A 20,709-nucleotide genomic window follows, 5' to 3' on the forward strand; every position below is an offset into this window, starting at 1 on the left:
ATGTAACAATGGTTCATAAGTTGACGTCTACCCACAAAGAGATAAGATAATAAATTGTCTCAGTGTATGGAGTAATGAAGACAAAAATAAGAGAGTGTGCGTGAGTGAGTATGTGTGTGAAGCGAAGGGAAGTATGTCAAATAATTAGGTAGAGTGTGGAAAGCAGAAAGCTACCTAGATAACCACCAGATAGAAAAGTGAGGTAGGCAGCTATCACTATGCAGTGAGATGATGATGATAATCACAAGGTTGGCGGACAAACCAAACACCACCAAATCAAAAAGCTTGGACTTAGGAGGGCTGAGCGATTGGAAAGAAGAATTAAAGAATTAAGAACAGGCAGCTCTGACGTTGCGGTGGAGAAGGCCCAGTAGTGGGTCAGAGGCTGTGAAGCCTGAGAGGCTGGTTGCAGGAAACCCTTGATACGCTCCTTAGTACTTTTTTTATCAAGAAGAATGAATCAACAAGGAACTAAATCATATCTACCTCTGTAATCAAGAGCTACATTTTGACTGGGAGTAAGACTCTACCAATGTATCATTAAAAGATATATTCTGCAATATTATATGGTAGTACCTTCAGTCAATACCTCTCAGTAAGATACTGAGGGGGACAACACCCAAATAAAGCATGGAAAAGCATTCTGCAATCCCCCGCGTGGCAGGTGAATATAGGTACTAGCTTGTTTGCTGCCCCTGTGAAGATGTTCCTTTGATTATAGTTCTCACTGTAATTAGCGCCTTGGATCTTTCAGTAATTGAATAGAAACTGAATGTACTGGAATTAGAGCCTCATATGGTACAAAAGATCCTGGTCCCCGCGACGGATAGGACCTAGAGTACTTCCCAGATATCAAGGATGATTATCAAAATTAGAAGTCTACATACCCCTTACTGATTAACATCATGGAACTTGCAACGTGCATGTATAGCATCAAGTCTGACTTGTTTCATTTAGAATGTGACTGTCATGCTTTGCATTATCTTAGCATTGCGCCGATCAACCCGCCAACCATCTGGAATTGTGAGGTACCTGAGGCCTGAGGCTAAGGAGAATCTGGCATGCTCAGATCATTGCAGCTCTGCTAGTAAGCAATATGTCCCAATGATGTCTCAGACATACTGCCACTTAATGATTCCTCGGCAGAGATATAAAGCCATTGTAGAAAGGTACGGGCTACAGAGTACTTACCTTCGTCTGATACTCGTCAAAACCTAAAAACTGCCGGTCCCCACAGAAGCTTCCCAGCCGTCTACTAGTACTATGGACTTCTAGCGTCTAATTAAAAGTCTGGTCAATCTACTCATTCTATCAATTCATTGATTCTTTCCACACTGTTGACTCCTGTTTCCTACAATACTCATTGGAGCCTCGCATAGAAGTGTTTGTGGTACTTTGGACATGAGCAAGAATGCTAGCATACATTAGGACTGAGAGGTATACACCTTGGAAATGTACGGCGAGGTTTGAATTGGTGCCATTACTCGGTCATCGATGTCTCAATCTTACGAATGATCCTAGCTGGATTCCCAGCAGCAAGATGGAAAGCAGGAACATCCTATCACCATCATCGTCAGTCACAAGGACAAAGGACAGAATAAATGATCACTGCTGCTATGGCCATGGACATACCCTAGTTACTACGCTCCCTGCCCCAATCGTGGCTCCCTTCCCAATCGTAACCCCCGGGAGGACGATCACGTCTCCGGCCAACCAGCAATCCTCGCCGATATGGATTTCTTTCCCCAGCTCCGGACCCTCTGTTCCATTGCGCAGGGCGGGGTCCAGCGGATGAGTTCCGCTATACAGACTGACGTTTGGACCTAGCATCGTTCGTGCCCCAATAGTCACGAGGCAAGTATCGATGATGACACAGTTGAAGTTGATGAACACGCCTTCTCCTAGTCGCACGTTGAACCCGTAGTCGATCCGGATAGGTGCCTCTATCCATGGCTCTCGCGACAGAAGAGCATCATCTTCGGCGGGATCCTCTTTTGGAGGTGGAAGAGGGGTCTTGTCATCGACGATGCTATCAACCATCAGCTGGAGTTCAGTGTGTATGGAGATTATGATGCCCCCACATCGCAAGGTAAATAGTCCGTGTTTTGAGACCATATTAGGATTGTATTCGGTGTCATTGACATTTGAGATTCTTCTTACTGTCACTTACTCTTTCCAAAGCTCGATTTGTTGCCGGCGAGATACATCACCGGCACTGTTGAATCGATGACAGGCATGTTTACAGCGAGTCCGAGCAGCTATCAAGTCTGGAGTGAAGGCGTAGTAGAGCTCTCCTCGGAGCATCTTCTCTTTCTCAGACGGCAATTCGGTGGAATTCATAATGCAAGGTAGGATATGAATCTAGAGAATTTGTTTTCTTTGTTAGTAGACAATGTTCGACTCAACGATTGAAGTGTCATATTGTGGTCGAGTGGGGAAGTGACAACAATAGCTCAGGGACAATCCTAAGATAGACCAATGAATCATCCCAGATCCACAGCAAACTCACTGATATTGTTCTTGATCAAGCATAGATACACATACTCTATTGTTCTCTTTAATTTGGAAATAATGCATTGATATTCCTTTTCTAGTTCATATTCATGCTCTATCCTTCCCAGCCAAAGTTATAATAATCCAGACTATGACGCTTCTCTGAGGCCATCAAAGCTTCTGCAACAGACCAAGAAGCTGCCTAACACCAGGCACCACTGTCACTCCAACACCCTCACCCCTACCGAAAACCAAAATGACCAAACAAGCCTCACCTCAAGACGAAAGCGTCTCCTCCGGCAACCAGCCCGACACCAACAGCATCACCAGCACACCAGGCTGGCGACCCGCGCGACCCGCGCCGCCGCGATCCCGATCCCCTCCCCCCCTCGACGCATCCAACTATCCCAACGGCGAAAAGTCACTCGCAGGCATATCGCTGCGCGCCTTTCTCATAGGCACAGTCCTTGGCATCTCAACCAGCATCACGCTCTACCTCCTCGTCATCTCCCCGCACCCGCTGTGGCGCGTCCCCTTCTTCATCTCCTCGCTCTGCCTCTTCCACTTCCTCGAATACTGGATCACAGCGCAGTACAACACCCGCTACGCCTCGATCTCAGCCTACCTCCTCTCCTCGAACGGCCGGGCCTACAACGCCGCGCACAGCTCCGCCGTCGTAGAGTGTCTGCTCTCGCACACTTTCGGCCCGACCGATGGATACACTGCACTGACCGCGTCCGTCAACGGGATCAAGTGGCAGGTCGTCCTGGGAATCGCGCTGATGGTGTGTGGGCAGACGGTCCGCACGCTGGCGATGAAGCAGGCGGGGACGAACTTCAACCATACGGTGCAGGTGGAGCGGCAGGAGGGCCATACCCTTGTGCGGCACGGGGTGTATGCGGTGCTGCGGCACCCCAGCTACTTTGGGTTCTTCTGGTGGGGGATGGGGACGCAGTTGGTGCTCGGGAATGTGGTTTGTTTCGTTGGGTATGCGGCTGTGTTGTGGAATTTCTTTTACAATCGGATCAAGCGTGAGTGTTTTCTTCCGCCTGTTGCTGACTGCTGGTGGATTATGCTAACGGAACGTAGGGGAGGAGAAATTTTTGATATGTTTCTTTGGAGACGAATACGTCGAGTACAGGAAGAGAACTTGGGTTGGCATTCCTGGGATTTTTTGATACCCATTTTACTAGTTTACACCCCACATTTACTTATCTTGGAAAGAGAAAGAAGGATCAAAATGTGTATACAATCATATATAGAACGTGCCAGGATGGTATCAACATATACAACCGAACGCCCTGCGGTAGAGAATCTAACACGACTGACCATGATGCGCGCTTCGAACCCGTCTAAAGTTTGCTCTCCGGTGCTACTCCCCCAACTGCACCGCTCATGTAGGCGCCCTCTGCATAACTTCCCGAGTCGGCATCTGGAGCTGTATCCCCGAAGAGAACAAGTTCACGACCGCCTCTTGTACTCCACCAGGTGACGCAGTAATGTGCGCGCTCGACGTCCATCTCACCACTGCTCAGCGCTTCCCAGAAGCGCTCAATGCAAACTTCACGCATCTCCGGTGTGCGAATTGCGTGAATGAGGTTCGCCGTCAGTGGCAGCCACTCCTCCAGATCCTCCACGCGCAGGAAACAAAGGCTGTCTATCAAAGCGAGGGTCAAGGCAGCTTGCTCGGATACTGGCGGGGGCAGACCATCATGAGCACCTGCTGCTCCTTGCGTGGATTGCGGAAGCATCTTGTCGGATGCGTTCACAGCTCTTTCGTGCAGAACTTCGAGGAGTATAGAGGGCAGCAGCGGCTGGCTATTTGCAACGAGTGATGGAGGGGCAGTCACTTGAATGACGGTCTTGAAGGCAAGGCGGAATTGGCGGGCGGATAGATTATCAGGAAAGACCTTTGATTCATGAGCACAAATCGAAAGATCGGAAAACCAGAGACAGGACTTACAGCAAAGAGATTGTCGATGTAGAAGGGAAGATGCCTAGCTGCTATGGCTGCATTTCCCGGAATGGCAAAGACAGCCAGTGCGACACTATGAGCGGCCTCAAAAATTTGGAGCAAATGGTTATTGCCGCCTGCTGCGAGATATGGAAGTGTTGCTGAGATCAGAAGCTCCTCACTGCACTTCGGAGACAAAACAGGGGTAAAAAGCTCGGCGGTATTCAAAAAATAAAGATCCAGACAGCGCTCAATGGGGTGCTGTGGAATTTGACCAAGCTCACTTGGTTTGACACTCCCTAGGAAATTCTCGGCCAGGTCTGGATACTGCGCAAGAATATCTACTGCCGTAAGGGTCACGAACGTGTGTTGCGAAGATGCGTTTTGACCAAGCCGAGACGAGACAAAGTACAAGTTGCGAAGGATGTGGAGGGCTTGCATGGAAAGGTAGGGTGCAGCTTAGCGAGTCAGTATACGAAACACAGTCGATCTTGTCGGTGCGGGACACTCACTTCTATCCGCTGCGAGAATGTGGTCGTTGAGTACCCTTCCCAGGATGGCGCGGAGAACAATCACAACAGAATATAGGCAGTTGCGGAGCAGCTTCCACAGGCTTGGAATCGTAGACTTGAGGGAATCAGGATCCAGAAACTCGAGCTCTTCAGCTGCATCGATTTCAGATAATTTGTTCTGGCGCCATTGGACCATCAGCGTGCGACCAAAATGGGCGATCTGATCCACAGATTGAGAAACTAAAGTGGGATCACTGGTATTCTTAACCGAATGTGCAATCAGTCGAGACAAGGGACCCAAAGCTGATATAAGAGGACTCGAGATGATTGCCGTCACCCGACTGAAAGTGACAGACTGTGGTGACCACTGAAAACGCTTCCCCGGTGCTTCCACAATATCCTTATCAATGGTTCCGAGAAAATATCCTCCTTCTAGACCCTCTGGTGAGAAGTATGTTGTTTGAATCAGAACAGGAAGCAAGCGGTCATAGCTGAGATTGCTCCTCTCATGATCCGACAAAAGCTCAAAAGTGTGATTCAAAACCAAAGTAATGCACTGTGCATCAATGCTGTCTCGGGAATCCAGCTCCTCAAGTGCAAGTTGCGCAGCTGTGACAAGTGCCGACTCAAGTTTCGTTCGTATGCTCCACGGTAGACCCTGTCTGTTCTGACCTTCAAATCCGAGCAGAATACCACCCAATAAGAGTAAATGTCTCCAACGTGGTGACTTCTCATCCGCTCCGCTCACGACCGCTTTCACCCAATCTTCGCGTTCAATCTTCCTAGGCTTCGCGTATGGTAATCTGGTTTCCGCCGACTCGTCGTTTTGTAATATCGCAATGGCGGCTGTATTGAAGACACTGATGATTCGCCGACATGCCTGTAGGTCAACAGGCTGTTCCCATATCGCAGGAGCGGAGAGCAATTGCGAGGCAAGCAAGGTGATGTTGAGGGGATTCCCCAGGAGGATTAGAAGGCTGGTCGCAGTGGGCAGAAGGCTGAAAGCAATGTGTCAGTCAAGCATCTTGTGCCGGATAACCTGGGTGGGCATGATCTTACTTGATAGCATCTCGAAGCTCCGATGGAGATTGGAGTGACCCCAAGAGAGCACCCAAAGAGCGTTCCGTCGCCATATTAGACTCACAATGCCGGCGGCGCAGCTGGCACCCGTCTCATAGGAAATGGATCTGTCCGACGGAGTAAAGATGTAGTATCAGGATGAACAAATGCAACGGGACTGGCCGCCGAGATCACGCTTACCGCGGAGACCCCAGATCGCCTGCCGAGGTTAGGTTGACCGCGGCCAAACAGTGCAAACAACCCACCACAGCTTTCGTTACTCCCTATCTTATCGGCCGGAGCTGTCTGGGTTGCTTTCCACCATATCGCGTTCAGGTCAAGGTTTGCGAAGATGTTTTTACGCCGCTTCCCTAAATCGTAAGGGTGACATGGCAAAGAAAGTCTTTTACAATATCCATCACTGAGCACCATGGCCAACAACCGCGTTCCGATCAACTACCAGACACCACCTTTTCCGGCGCTATATGATCCTGTGCCGACCCATCATCCTCCGCAGGTCTATTATCTGTACTATACACGAGACATTTGGCGATTCACCCTCTACTGGACTTTTATATTTTATGCAGCTAGTCATCTTGCCGTTGCTGCATGTGCTGTGGTCACGCAACTTCGGAATTGGAGAGTTTGTCTGGCTGTCCCGCTGGTGTTCTCTGCCATTGCCGCACTGGAAGCTCTTCTAGCTGGGAGTATTATTGGTCTCATGTAAGTAACTTCATTTCACCGATCTCCAACAGCAGATCCAGGCTAATTGGTTTTGAGGCTCGGTGCTGTCTACGAAGCTGGTAACTTCAGGATGTCCACATGGATTCCCATGATATGGGGCGGTATCAACGTCCTGGTCCTCATATTGTCCAGTTTTCCCATGCAAGGCGGTCTATGATCGCTCGAATCAATGGACTTAGACCCAATATTTGCGAGATCGATTAGCCCCGTGAGTTGAGAAAAGGCCAAAACTTGATGAGGGGATACAGTGCTGTCCTCAACCGAATTCGCAGCAAAAAAAGGCAATTCAATCGACAACAAGCGACTATTCGCATAACAACCGGAATAAATATTCTACCACAGGATATATCACATTCGCAAAAAGATGTTCTCTTGAGAAATCGCCTAGCTGCATCTGAAAGCTGAAAATATCGATTGCCTTTACGCCATACCCCGTCAAACTCAATATAAGCATCCGAGCATGCGGTATCTTATCTTCGATATGCGTTGTCAGGCGTGCTGCTTTGCAGACCAGGAAGACCCCCGGAACCTAGAGATGCAGCCAACGAGGCGAAATTGTGAGGTGAAAAGTTTTGTGGCAGAGAAATTCCCTGTGAAAGGAGCTGCTTTTGTAGCTCCGCAAGATCAATATTCAAGGGCGGAGTGCCTGACATGGCAGGGAGTATAGGAAACCCAGGAATGCCTGTAGTCGTTGGGAAGTTGTGTGGCTGAGACGGGTTTTGCTGAGACAGAAGCGCTGCCAGGCGGCCAGGATCCATTGGAGGCATCCCAGCTTGTGGTACAGGTTGCGGAGCACCAATACCTGGTAACAATGAGCCAGATCCTGCCTGCAGAGAATTAAGACCGGGAGGTGCAATCTGGATTCCGGGAAGAGACGGGCCGGTAGTATTCTTCTGGTCAACCAAGCTTTCAGCTTCGTCTTGTGCCTCTTGCTCTTCTTCTTCACGCATCTGTCGCCTTCCATACCCACGACTCCATGTCCCTTGGGCTTCGGCGGCCTCCTCGCCGATATGAAATCTGTCTTTCATGTAACTAGTCTCCCCTGGTCTTGCTCGAGACCAGAAGCGCGTGAAATTGTCTTTCGAGCCCGACGCTAAGATATGGCCCAAAGGATGCCAGTCGAGTGACCAGATAGTCGCACTGTGGGCGTATTGGATCCGATGGGCGGGGTAGATGACCTGTGCGGGCGTATTCGCAGGATCGGGACTGTCGTACGGGGCAATTGTAGGAACCTGCCCTGATGGAAGGTTGGGTTCATCAAGTAAATAATGGTATAATGATCCATCCTCGCTCCCTGTAGAAATGAGGGAACTGTGAATAGGGTGCCATGTAAGAGATGAGATAGGCTTCTCATGACCCCGGAGAATGCAGATATCCCGCATCATGCGTAGATCAAACACTCTCGCGGTCTGATCACGCGACGATGTAGCGAGAAGGTTGCTGTTCACTCGCGAGAATCGGGTAGTCGTGACGGTATTCTTATGGCTGTGGAGGGTCGTCAAGCACCTAGCGGTACGAGGATCCCAAAACTTGACCTGGTGGTCTTTCGATCCGGACACCAGAAGGCCTTTCGTCGGATGCCAATCGCACGATTTGACGTCCCAATTATGACCTGTAAGAACGGTATCAGCTGTTCGTGCGGTGAAATCGAAGATTTTTAGGGTCGTATCATCAGACGCGGACAGAAATTTGGTGTCGCTCGGTGACCATGCTAAATCTCGTACGGCATCGTGATGTGCATCATCGATCGTCTCCACGTTATTGAAATTCGGTCGCCAGTATTTGATGTCGCCCTTTTGTCCTCCTGAAATCAGCCAGTCATGACTATGCGACCACGCTATCGAAGTTACTCCTGCTTGTAACTGATCATAATGTGCCTGCTCACATAATCAGCTACAACAGCCCCGAGTAGGATGAATAGTCGAATGGAAGCTAACGCACGTCCATGACTGTCTCAAAGTTGAAAGCCGTTCCATTCCATAGCATAAATTCGCCAGTATGTCCTCCTGTTAACAAGCGTCTCCCTTCCGGCGTCCATCTCACGACTGTAATAGGTTTCTTCGATTTACCAATCGACTGGTGTAAATGCCGTACGGGTATCGTATCTGCAGGAGAATGGATTCGCGCCAACGGAGGAAGCATCTGAAAGCAAGAGCGACCCGTTAGTCGAAATCGTTCACCCGGGCGCGGACGTCCGTAGACAAGCCTCATAACTCACATCGACTACATAGCTTGCGCTTGGTCTCTCTGTCTCCATCCGATGACCACCTTTGTACCGTGGTTGTCGTGTGCGCATCCATTGTACGAGCGATGAGCCGTAATCAGTAACCAGTCCTTTGAATCAAGGATTAGTGTCGCAACGACAAAGTCGGGGATTTCTTGAGAGAACCTACTTGGACGTCGGGGCCCCACGATCCCACCCTCGTATGGTTTCCTCCCGTAAGGCTGGGAGTCGCCCGACGGATCATCGTAAAACGCCATCGCTACGCGACTTCGTTGGGAGGTGGTTTGCTCACGAAAGCGAGAGTATGCTCACGACAGGCCTGTAATCATGACAGGGAAGCTGAAAACCGGTCTGAAAACAATCGACAAGCTTTGGACGTGTCGGAGAGGAGCTACTTCGAGCGGGAACATATAAACAGCCTGCAATGGTCTGGTCGAATTATTATTGTGTTTTGTCGTTGATGGCTGAGAATAAAAGGTATGACCGGGGCGGTCGAACCTCCGTCCGTAAAGTCTCCCCACTCGTGGTCCAGAAGATCTCCAATTAATATGGATACTTGGCAATGATCAAACGGCGTCAATCTTTATCTAGGATTCATTTGAATGCGACCTTGAGAAGCATAAGTTTTTTCTGTCGAACATGAATTTGTTAACAACGATGGATATCATTGTCTTCACAACCTTCATCGTCCGGGACTCTAAGCAGCCAGTTTTGGGACCATAATATGATCGCACCACAAATTCTTTATAACTGGTACAGGCTTGTTGTCATGACTCTTTTGCTCTTGTGTGCTTTCGCTCCAACTTTTACATCTAGAATTTTACCATTTGACGGCTGTTACAACTTTCATAAGAGGTTTCTTTCCTCATCTGACAAGGGACTGTACAGCAGTGCTCCTAACTACGCCACCAAGGTAGACCTTATCTTCAGCTTCGCATAGCTAGGCACAGCTTCTATCAGATCTTGCAGCTCTCGCTTCTGATATTTAATTGGTTCCAAAACGGGGGTTGTACAAACTTATACAGTTCCTGGCATAGGGATCCACCGCGAATCCATGGAGGTTCGATATACCGAACCATCTCCATTAGAACACGGATGAATCAGGCCGATCAATGATTCAATCCATGAGAATCTTGGTCGGATATTGACTAGATGAAAGTTATCGCTCCATGATTCTTGATCAATTCTTGCCACTGAGTCGATTGGGAAAGGCATGACGTCTTCCCTCTCCACATAGCCAACCCCAAACGTTGACTCTATATGAATTAATATATATATCAAATAGGGAAGTGTGCGGCACAATGCTTTTTTGCATGATGAGCAGCTACTGCAATGGAAAGAAGTACACAGACGGAGTCCACCTCGCCCTCGAGTAATGCCAATTCGAGTAGGACGAGAGCGAACGGCGATGTTGAAGCTCAACAATTCCAGGAGAAGAAAGGCAAAGAATCGACGCTGGTGCAATGGGACGGCCCGAAAGATCCAGTATGTTGCTACTATGCCACTTATCATGCTGTTACAGCTTATACTAACTAGTTCTAGGACAATCCAGTCAATTTCTCACCCGCTCGCAAATGGACCATCACCGTGATGCTTGAGTTGATGACCGTTTCGGTGACTTTTGCATCGTCTGTCTTCAGCACTGCTGCCCAGGTCACAGCCAAAAAATTTCATGTCTCTGAAGAAGTTATGGTCCTAGGGACGAGTCTCTTCGTCCTAGGCTTCGCCTTTGGGCCAATGGTTTTCGGACCTCTATCCGAGCTGTATGGGCGCAAGACACCACTGTTTGTGGGCTTCTTGATTTTCGCCATCTTTCAAATTCCGGTTGCAGTGGCACAGAATCTTCAGACCATTTTCATCTGCCGATTCCTGGGAGGCTTCTTTGCAAGTGCGCCTCTGGGTATTGTATGACTCTTTTCCATTTTCATAAGGGCCATAAATTCAGAAATAAGATCGCTGACCTCCCCGTTGCATTAGGTTGGCGGTATGTTGGCGGATCTTTTCAATCCAGTAGATCGCACCATTGCCGTTGCCGTCTTTGCTGCGAGTACCTTCATCGGGCCTGTCGCTGGCCCCATTGTCGGTGGGTTTATAACCATGTCATACCTAGGTTGGCGGTGGACCGAATACATCACCGCCATCATGGCGTTCTTTTTTATGACTTTGGGCTTTTTCATTGTCCCTGAAACGTTCGAGTCAACCATTCTTCAGCGTCGCGCCAAGCGGCTGCGGTTTGAAACTAAGAATTGGGCGCTACATGCCAAATCTGAAGAGCAGCCCATCAGCCCTCGACTAATTCTGCGAAAGTACCTCCTGAGGCCAATGCAAATGCTGATTTTAGAGCCTATCTTGCTGCTGGTCACTCTATACATGGGTTTTATTTACGGCTTCCTATATCTCTGCTTTGAGGCCTATCCGATTGCCTTTCAGGAGTATCGCAGGTGGAACGCAGGAGTCGGAGAATTGCCGTTTCTGGCCATCACCTGTGGCGTGCTTGTCGGGTGTGGCATCATAATCGCCTTTGCTAAGACGCGCGTCGAGCGCATGTACAAGGAGATCGGCTCAGTGATACCTGAAGAGCGTCTCATCCCAATGATGATTGGAGGAGTTCTATTGCCGGCCGGCATGTTTTGGTTCGCATGGGCATCAGATCCGAACATCATCTGGGTTCCGCAGGTGATCTCAGGAGTTTTCCTCGGAGCCGGAGTATTGTTGATCTTCTTGCAGGTGTGTTTGCTGATGTCTTCCTGTTCGGATGCCTTGTCAGATTTTATCCAATCTAACTCACGATAGGGACTCAATTATATCATCGATTGCTACGCTATGCATTCGAATTCAGCCATCGCGGCGAATTCCTTCTTCCGATCAATGCTGGGAGCAGGCTTTCCCATGTTTGCACTGCCCATGGTGTGTTCTCCAACACTTCCGTAAATTCGTTCACAGACTGATGGATGCAGTTCCATAACCTTGGAGTCGACTGAGCCATGACACTCCTGGGCTTCTTGACAGCGGTTTTGTTCCCGGTGCCTATCTTGTTCTATATCTACGGAGCGAAGATTCGCTCGTGGAGTCGATTCAGTCCAACTGGCTGATTCCGTAAATAGTCGATGGCACATATTTATGTAGACAGTAAATTACCATCCTAAAAATTGAGTATCGATCCTCTTGTATGCGATATTGTGCATCAGCTCGATAGGCTGCAAATTCGTTATCTGTCAACCCATCAGTCAGTGAAAGATATTGTTAGTGCACTCAAAGTTCTGTTTCTGTTTCCTTGCGTGTTTCGAGGTGGCATGGCGCCAAATCAAGCTGAGAGATAAAGAAGGACCTAGACTCTGTCCTTAGTGCAGCAAGCAACGAGGAAAGCCAGTAATTGAGCAATAATGAGTCGAATCAAAACATCGTTGTCAAAGACGGATGTCAACGGCGTCTAGGCATGCATTTGGTGCAGCGGTGTTGCATTGGTGCGTGGGTCAAGTGCACGGGAGCGTGACGGAAGCCCGCAAGATGACTTGACTATTAATGGTTCTCGCCGGGAGGTGCTAAGATACTCGAGGAGTCGAGGTACCTTTGACTTTCATACCCCGGTCGCCCTCGAGAGGCCTTTGCTCAGACATCGCTGTGAAATGCGTAACCAAGAAACCCCACCATGGTGCTCTTAAAATCTTCTTATCTCGCCTACGTCCTTGCTTGGTATCATCATCCAGATTCATCTTTCTTGTCATGATCGAGCAGAGCGAGACTCAGTTGCTGGTCTATCGCTCCAGTGTTCCGAGGCATCTCCGCAATTGAATTGCGAATCAACCAGTGCTCTCTATCCTGTCACTCGTTTTTCTCGGCGATTTTCATTTCGTCATCCACACTGTTGGGGTTCCGTGGCACTTCACGAAGATGAGTGTTTCCGAAACAGCATCTTCGTCAGCCAGTGCTGTTAGCACGAGCCCTGAAGGGTCGTCTGCGTCGAAGCCCGTCAATGGAGCTACCTGCAATGGTTCCGCAGCACCTGGCAACGGCTCCATCGGGACAGCGAAAGGGAAGAGGAGGAGCAAATATCGCCATGTTGCAGCCTATCATTCGCAGTTGCGGCATTCGAGCCTCAGTCGAGAGTCCAACGTGACTCCAAGCTTTCTTGGATTCCGGAATCTCATGGTGATAGTCTTAGGTAGGTATTCCGTCCGCATCGCTTTTTCACGTGCTTGGTGCTAACATAGCTCTCCGGTGTTTAGTGGCGATGAACCTCCGCCTGATAATTGAGAATTTCATGAAAGTGAGCTTATGTGGTATATTCTGGAAGCAGCGTTCTCTGGTATTCTAACAAATATCTTCTTGCAGTATGGCGTCCTTATCTGTATCAAATGTCACGACTATCGGAAGCAGGATGTCGTTCTCGGGTCGATCCTCTTTGCCCTTGTTCCATGCCATCTCTTCGTTGCGTATATCATTGAACTGGCTGCAGCTCAGCAGTCCAAGCAGACTGTCGGTCGGCAGAAAAAGGATCTATCGGCGGAGGAGAGGGAGCGCGAACAGCAGGCCTTCCGCTCAACTTGGCGGTATACGGCCTTCTTCCATACCCTGAACGCTACACTGTGTCTCGCCGTGACCAGCTTCGTCGTATATTTCTACATCAATCATCCCGGGATCGGTACGATTTGTGAACTCCACGCAATCATTGTGTGGCTCAAAAATTGCTCCTATGCGTTTACGAATCGCGATCTACGGCAGGCAATGCTCAACCCCTCTGTGGAGTCTGCTCTCCCAGAGATCTATTCCACATGCCCATATCCAAGGAATATCACGCTTGGAAATCTTACATACTTTTGGCTAGCCCCTACACTTGTATATCAACCTGTTTATCCTCGAACGTCGCATATTCGATGGTCTTTTGTTGCCAAACGACTTACCGAGTTTTTTGGTTTAGCTGTCTTCATATGGCTCCTCTCCGCTCAGTATGCTGCTCCGGTCCTGCGAAACTCGATTGACAAGATCGCTGTGATGGATATTGCTTCAATCCTGGAGCGCGTCATGAAACTGTCCACAATTTCTCTTATCATTTGGCTCGCCGGGTTCTTTGCGCTTTTCCAGTCGCTGCTGAATGCTTTGGCGGAGGTCATGCGGTTCGGAGATCGTGAGTTCTACACAGATTGGTGGAACAGCCCGAGTCTCGGCGCATACTGGCGGTCATGGAACCGGCCGGTGTACCTCTTCATGAAGAGGCATGTTTTCTCGCCATTGGTCGGAAGGGGCTGGAGCCCTCTTGCGGCGAGTTTTATGGTCTTTTTCCTCTCTGCCGTCCTGCATGAGATGTTGGTGGGAATTCCCACCCATAATTTGATCGGTAAGAACTTGATCCTGTTTGCAAAGGATAAAAATGGGGTCACTGACGGTCATATAGGTGTTGCATTTGCGGGAATGATGTTCCAGCTGCCATTGATTGCTGTGACAGCTCCCTTTGAAAAGGTGAATGATGCATTGGGCAAGATCGTAGGGAACTCGATCTTCTGGGTGAGCTTCTGCCTCGTCGGTCAACCACTGGGTGCACTCTTGTATTTCTTCGCATGGCAGGCGAAGTACGGAAGTGTCAGCAAGATGCGCGTTTAGATTTTGAGCCACCACTATCATATATCTGAGATTAAATAATGGGCCAGTTGCTCGGTTCTCTTCAGATGCTCGATTGAGAAAGTGAGTCAGAAGATACCGCAATATTTAGGCCGTGTTCGGACATTTTTGGATTGTTTGCATATCGAAGCAAATAAAATGGCCCCGACTTGGCTGCAGGGCCTATGCGGCCATTCGGATACGTTGATGCTCCGCATGGACAACAGTTCTCCCGTCTTCCGGGGGGGCCTGACGTCGGGCCAGAACGATATAAAAGGAACAACTGGGACGGATATTTTAGTTTTTCTATAGATTTCAGCGACTCAATCATAGCTACAATAGTACTTTTGTTCCAGTAATAGCAAATTATCATATCATTCATCTCTTCTGTCAACATGGTTGCTATCCTTGTACCAGAAAACTACGGGTATGTACTCTTCCACTGCTGTTGAAATCACAACATTACGGAAAATACGAAGCTGATCGAAATGCCAGTGCCGTCGTCGCTGTCGCCCTGGGAGCTATTCCAGTGCTTGGCTTCATTCATGGCGTCATCGTGACAGGTCTTCGGAAGGACGCCAAGGTCCCCTATCCTCACACCTATGCGACCGTTGAGCAATGCAAGTCAAATGTACGCATACCTTTTAACTTGTTTACGCCGCTCTATAAAGGTTAAGAATGCTGAATCCATGATGCAGGCCAAAGCCGAGCAATTCAACTGCGCCCAGCGAGCCCACGCTAACTTCCTCGAGAATGCGCCTCAAACAATGCTCTTCACCCTCTTCGCGGGTCTGAAATACCCTCACCTGGCAACGGCAATTGGTGCTTCGTGGCTGCTTTTCCGGACGCTCTACCTGTACGGCTATGTGTACTCAGGTAAGGCACAAGGCAAGGGAAGGATGCTGGGAGGTTTCTTCTGGTTGTCTCAAGGCGCTCTGTGGGGTCTGAGTGTGTTTGGTGTTGCGAGGGATATGATTTCTCTCTGAGTTTGGAGTATTCTGCATCTCACAAAATATGTAATATATGTTCGTATGCGTCAAACTCTCATGTGCACACTAGGAATTGACCAACGTGGTATCTTCTACCCCAAACTTCCAGCATCTACGGAGTAGCTTAACTATGGCAGACCCCACAGTCGGAGACGGAGGAATACAGCACCGAAGTGGCTTATGCATGACGGTCTCATCTGGACGGATAGGCGATTTTTACGTGGGAAAAGATCCAGATAGAGTACGACTCTAATTATTGACCCCGAGCGCCTTCCACTTGAAAATAGTTGGGATTTGATTCTCAAGTAATTGGTTGGATTGTGTTAACCTCAATTGGATGACTATCCCATTGCTCAATTTCATCAGCTCATCCATCACCGTCATACCCCGCATATACCCCTCCATCGCCCACGATGTCTTCCAAGTCGCAATTGACTTATGCTGCTCGAGCCAGCAAGCACCTCAATCCTCTGGCAAAGCGACTCTTTGAGATTGCCGAAGCAAAGAAGACGAACGTCACCGTCTCCGCTGATGTGACGACTACCAGAGAGCTCCTGGACCTCGCCGATCGTACGGAAGCCGCTGGCTCCATTACATACACATTGTGTCGAGAAATGAACTAATCCACTTTTGAGGGTACAGGTCTCGGTCCCTACATTGCCGTCATCAAGACACACATCGATATCCTCTCCGATTTCAGCATCGATACTATCAACGGCCTGAATGTGCTGGCTAAGAAGCACAACTTCCTGATCTTCGAGGACCGCAAATTCATCGATATCGGCAATACCGTCCAGAAGCAATACCACGGCGGTGCTCTGAGAATCTCCGAATGGGCCCACATTATCAACTGCAGCGTTCTGCCCGGCGAGGGTATCGTCGAGGCTCTGGCCCAGACCGCATCCGCGCAAGACTTCCCCTACGGTCCTGAGAGAGGACTCTTGATCCTGGCAGAGATGACCTCCAAGGGATCGCTGGCTACTGGCGAATATACCAAGGCGTCAGTTGACTACGCCCGCAAATACAAGAACTTCGTCATGGGATTCGTGTCGACGCGGGCCCTGACGGATGTGCAGTCGGATGTATCTTCGGCCTCGGAGGAGGAAGATTTCGTGGTCTTCACAACGGGTGTGAACCTCTCCTCCAAGGGAGATAAGCTTGGACAGCAATACCAGACTCCTGAATCGGCCATTGGACGAGGCGCTGACTTTATCATCGCCGGTCGAGGGATCTATGCTGCTTCCGACCCTGTTGAGGCCGCGCAGCGGTACCAGAAGGAGGGCTGGGAAGCTTATATGGCCAGAGTGGGGGGCAAGTCATGATTTTCCTTTTGGAGCAAAACTATAGTACCAGTACGACTCATGTGGCAGAAGGCTACGTACAATGTGCCTGCCATGAAATGATGAGCTCCTCCAAATTGACCCTTGTAATGCCATCTTTCCACACCACTAATGGTCAAGATTTTCCAATTGCTAAATTCCTGGCAGCCATCTGGCCAGCGAGATAAGCTTCGCTAGAGACGCCAAGGCTTTATCTGTGTAGCTGATAAGCAAGTGGGCTGATAGCTTAATACAGAAGTGTCCATTTAAGAAGTCAACCAGTGCTGAAGAGATAACAGCTTTGCACCATGCATCGATGGCTCATTTCAGACGGATGAAGTCAAAGTCATTCATCGGACTAGATCTGGTCCGACAATACCTTGGACAGTCCACGCCGCGAAATGATGCCTCTTAATGAGATCCCTCTTGGTTGATCGACAGTCCAGGATTATCTCCGGCCTTGCAGTGTTACAGTGGCGCGCTATGGCTTTCCTGGCCGGTCAAGCTCCGCTCACTTGACAGCGGATACGGAGGGGGTCGATAGGGTATATCTAGACTGGATACTGGAAGTAAGGAGTACTCCAACCAAAGATACGCAGATCATCGCCCCGTCGTGGTTAGTATACCCCAACCTCGTCTGAGTATCCTACTCCTTCCATCCATCTTGATCATGATTTGTCTAAATGCATCTTTAGATTAGGTCGCTTATTCCGATAAATGGACAAGTGCACTCAACACGGTCTGATTGGCTCATCGCGTGTTCTCCTCTGTTCCCTCATTCTCCTCACGTTACATTGACAACGGAATGGCCTGTGTAGCGTGTACTTCTGGTTCTGTCCGATAAGCTTGCTCCGTCGCCTCCACTACGTCAAGTGGAGAATCGGAGCATCAGACACTCGTTCTACCCCAGATATCGCCTGCTTATCGCTGGTCGCTTTGTCATGCTGGTACAGATCACGTCGGCAATGCAGATAACAGATGGTGCTATCGTCGTCCCGACAGATGAGGGGAAGGATATGAATATACCCCAATCTTTCCCTACCTTCTGCTCGCCTTGACTTCGTCTGTCAACTTCTCATTCCCCTTCCCACCTACGACACGCCTCAATTCCAACATGGCCGAGGAAAAGGCACCCCCACCCATCATGGATCCGACGTTGGAGAAGCACGCCCATGATGCGGATGAGGCGATGAAGGCCTTTGAGGATATACAGGGCGAGACTATTACCATCGATGAACAAACGAACAAAAGACTTTTGAAGATTATTGACTGGCATATGATGCCGATTATGTGCTTTGTGTATGGGATGAACTATTTGGATAGTATGGGCCCACCGGTTATTCTCGAACAGCATAGCAAGGACTGACGGCTGCTAGAAACTACCTTGTCGTATGCTAGTGTCATGGGAATCAAGAAAGATATCAATTTGCAGGGCGATGATTATCAATGGTTGGGAAGTCTATTCTACTTTGGTGCGTACAGTCGAATATAGCAGTGATTCGTCTCTGACAATCACAGGCTACTTGGCATGGGAATATCCGACCAATCGACTTCTCCAGCGTCTACCCCTAGGGAAATACTCTGCAGCCTGTATCATCATCTGGGGCACCATCCTGTCCTGCTTCGCTGCTGTCAGCAACTTCTCGGGGGCCATCGCAATTCGGTACGCACAGAGTCATACTCATCACGACAAATGCTGACTGCATAGGTTCTTCCTGGGTGTTTTCGAAGCTTCCGTCACCCCAGGCTTTGCTCTGTTAACTTCTCAGGTAAGACGGTCACTTCCATCCTGCTGAGATAATTCCACTCTAATCTATGCCACAGTGGTACACCAAGCAAGAACAAAGCAGCCGAGTCAATATATGGTTCAGCTTCAACGGCTGGGGCCAGATTCTCGGCGGCTTGGTGGCATACGGCATCGCAGTCGGTACCGCGAAACATGGTTCAGCGATCGAGCCATGGAAGATTGTGTTCCTGATCACGGGGCTGCTCACGGTGGCCTTGGGAGTCATCTTCTTGTGGGCCGTTCCCGACAGTCAGCTCAATGCCCGCTGGCTGAAGAAAGAGGACCGGGTCCTGGCCGTGGCGCGTGTCAAGGTCAATCAGCAAGGTATCGGCAACAAACATTTCAAGCTCTACCAGGTGAAAGAGGCACTCCTGGACCCGATGACCTGGGCTTTCTTCTTTTACGCACTCATTGCAGATATCCCCAACGGCGGAATCACCAACTTCTTCAGTCAACTGGTGAGCGTCGCATCTGGATCCTTCTGGTTCCCCTGCTGACCATCCTTAGATTTCCAGCTTCGGCTACACCGCCGAGCAAAGTCTCTTGTACGGTACCCCCGGCGGCGCCGTCGAGGTGGTCGCACTTCTTGTGAACGGATACGTGGGCCAGATCACCGGGCAGCGCATCCTCTGCAGCACCGGCGGTCTCATCACCTCGATCATCGGGATGGTCCTCATCGTTGCCCTGCCGTTATCGAACAACGTCGGCCGTCTGATCGGCTACTACATGACCCAAGCGAGCCCGACGCCATTCGTGGCACTCTTGTCTCTAGTGTCTTCCAACATCGCAGGTTACACCAAGAAGACAACCGTGGCGGCGATGTACCTGATCGGTTACTGTGCTGGAAACATCATTGGTAAGATCCCTTCGTTCCCACGGCACAAGGATGGAATTAACGCATGGATAGGCCCTCAAGTCTTCCGCCCCAAGGACGCACCCCGATACGTACCCGCTGAGATCACCATTATCGTCTGCTGGGGCGTTTGCCTGCTGCTGCTTGTCTTTATCTGGTGGTGGTACGACAAGGAAAACAAGAGGAAGGCTCTCATCCGGGCGTCGCCGAACTACGTGAGTCTAGAGAATCAAGCGTGAGTCTTCTTTGCCTGTGTCTTCTGGGATGCGTCCACTGACCTTGATCGATTAGGTTCCTTGATTTGACAGACGGAGAGAATCATGACTTTGTTTATGCGTTGTAGTCGTCGGCGTATCGTATATATTCCATAATTATGTCTGCAGGTGCAATACTATGATTTTATATGGCGACAGTGAGTCGCGCTAGGAACAACGATTTACGGCATCAGTCTTTAGTCAGGGTGTGGATTGTAGGTAGTCCCATTATACAAAGCAGTCATACAAAACTGTAGGTTAATATCCACCCACAAACAAAAGGGATCTGCTCATCTTCACGACAACAACACATCACTCATACAAGCTCAAGTCAAGTCCAATCCATCTACTCCTCAAGGTTGTAAACTATCTAGGCACAGCTCCGATGAGCACCTCAACAGCATATATATACAAGAAGTGAACCCATGACATTGGTGTCCTCTATATCAGTAAGTATCAAGCATCTCAAGAGCAACTAATTTGTCAAACAAGCATACCTTCATCCACATACACTATATCAAGTGACGAAGTCCTTCGGACAAGGACGAGGTCGAGGTCGAGGTCGAGTAGAAAGATCCTAGATCATCAGCCACAAACACACACAAAAGACTCGAGACTTACCTGAGGAATAAAAAGGTAAAGAGAGATCGTTATCAGAGCGCACACAACGCATCTGATAACCCAGGCCCGTTCCCAACCACCCAACCAAGGGCCCGTTTATGTTGCTAGAGGCATATCCGGTTTGGCATGCCCTGGTTAGTATTTTTGATGCGACTGGTGTGTACAGCTTGGCGGCTGTGTTTGTTTTTTCTGTCGCTTGTGTTTTTTTTTTTTTTTTTTTGTCCTGTTTTCTTTTGTTTCTGATTGTTGTGTTTGGGTTGGATGGGAAAGTGCAGGGGAGGCAGGTGCTAAGCAGGACGGTGGAAA

At 49.3% G+C, this 20,709-nt stretch overlaps 8 protein-coding genes across 8 annotated transcripts; 5 read left to right on the forward strand and 3 right to left on the reverse strand.

Annotated features, from left to right (window-relative positions):
* Positions 1-1,480: 1,480 nt before the first annotated feature.
* CDV56_108351 (sugar O-acetyltransferase) lies at positions 1,481-2,340 on the reverse strand (the record flags this gene model as incomplete). Its single annotated transcript, XM_026761970.1, has 3 exons — positions 1,481-1,558; positions 1,633-2,029; positions 2,171-2,340. The coding sequence occupies 3 exons, from the start codon at positions 2,338-2,340 to the stop codon at positions 1,481-1,483; spliced, it is 645 nt and encodes a 214-aa protein (XP_026618761.1).
* Positions 2,341-2,749: 409 nt separating this feature from the next.
* On the forward strand, positions 2,750-3,671 carry CDV56_108381 (protein-S-isoprenylcysteine carboxyl O-methyltransferase; the record flags this gene model as incomplete). The annotated part of the gene is made up of 2 exons (XM_026762000.1): positions 2,750-3,524; positions 3,583-3,671. 2 exons carry the CDS (start codon positions 2,750-2,752, stop codon positions 3,669-3,671), a joined length of 864 nt encoding a protein of 287 aa, XP_026618762.1.
* A 174-nt stretch (positions 3,672-3,845) lies between these two features.
* pex8 (putative peroxisomal membrane protein Pex17) lies at positions 3,846-6,092 on the reverse strand (the record flags this gene model as incomplete). The annotated part of the gene is made up of 4 exons (XM_026762030.1): positions 3,846-4,403; positions 4,457-4,905; positions 4,960-5,957; positions 6,019-6,092. The coding sequence occupies 4 exons, from the start codon at positions 6,090-6,092 to the stop codon at positions 3,846-3,848; spliced, it is 2,079 nt and encodes a 692-aa protein (XP_026618763.1).
* Positions 6,093-6,448: 356 nt separating this feature from the next.
* CDV56_108477 (uncharacterized protein) lies at positions 6,449-6,919 on the forward strand (the record flags this gene model as incomplete). The annotated part of the gene is made up of 2 exons (XM_026762096.1): positions 6,449-6,741; positions 6,799-6,919. 2 exons carry the CDS (start codon positions 6,449-6,451, stop codon positions 6,917-6,919), a joined length of 414 nt encoding a protein of 137 aa, XP_026618764.1.
* Positions 6,920-7,232: 313 nt separating this feature from the next.
* Positions 7,233-9,243, reverse strand: PFS2 (WD40 repeat domain-containing protein; the record flags this gene model as incomplete). The annotated part of the gene is made up of 4 exons (XM_026762114.1): positions 7,233-8,566; positions 8,700-8,904; positions 8,981-9,096; positions 9,156-9,243. 4 exons carry the CDS (start codon positions 9,241-9,243, stop codon positions 7,233-7,235), a joined length of 1,743 nt encoding a protein of 580 aa, XP_026618765.1.
* A 1,075-nt stretch (positions 9,244-10,318) lies between these two features.
* Positions 10,319-11,917, forward strand: CDV56_108581 (MFS transporter; the record flags this gene model as incomplete). The annotated part of the gene is made up of 4 exons (XM_026762200.1): positions 10,319-10,471; positions 10,529-10,891; positions 10,964-11,713; positions 11,780-11,917. 4 exons carry the CDS (start codon positions 10,319-10,321, stop codon positions 11,915-11,917), a joined length of 1,404 nt encoding a protein of 467 aa, XP_026618766.1.
* Positions 11,918-12,877: 960 nt separating this feature from the next.
* On the forward strand, positions 12,878-14,584 carry CDV56_108637 (putative diacylglycerol O-acyltransferase (DgaT); the record flags this gene model as incomplete). The annotated part of the gene is made up of 3 exons (XM_026762256.1): positions 12,878-13,148; positions 13,213-13,253; positions 13,319-14,584. 3 exons carry the CDS (start codon positions 12,878-12,880, stop codon positions 14,582-14,584), a joined length of 1,578 nt encoding a protein of 525 aa, XP_026618767.1.
* Positions 14,585-15,983: 1,399 nt separating this feature from the next.
* pyrG (orotidine-5'-phosphate decarboxylase pyrG) lies at positions 15,984-16,892 on the forward strand (the record flags this gene model as incomplete). Its single annotated transcript, XM_026762323.1, has 2 exons — positions 15,984-16,140; positions 16,213-16,892. The coding sequence occupies 2 exons, from the start codon at positions 15,984-15,986 to the stop codon at positions 16,890-16,892; spliced, it is 837 nt and encodes a 278-aa protein (XP_026618768.1).
* Positions 16,893-20,709: the final 3,817 nt, after the last annotated feature.

The sequence above is a fragment of the Aspergillus thermomutatus genome (genome assembly GCF_002237265.1).
Source record: "Aspergillus thermomutatus strain HMR AF 39 chromosome Unknown NODE_4, whole genome shotgun sequence".
NCBI lineage: Eukaryota > Fungi > Ascomycota > Eurotiomycetes > Eurotiales > Aspergillaceae > Aspergillus > Aspergillus thermomutatus.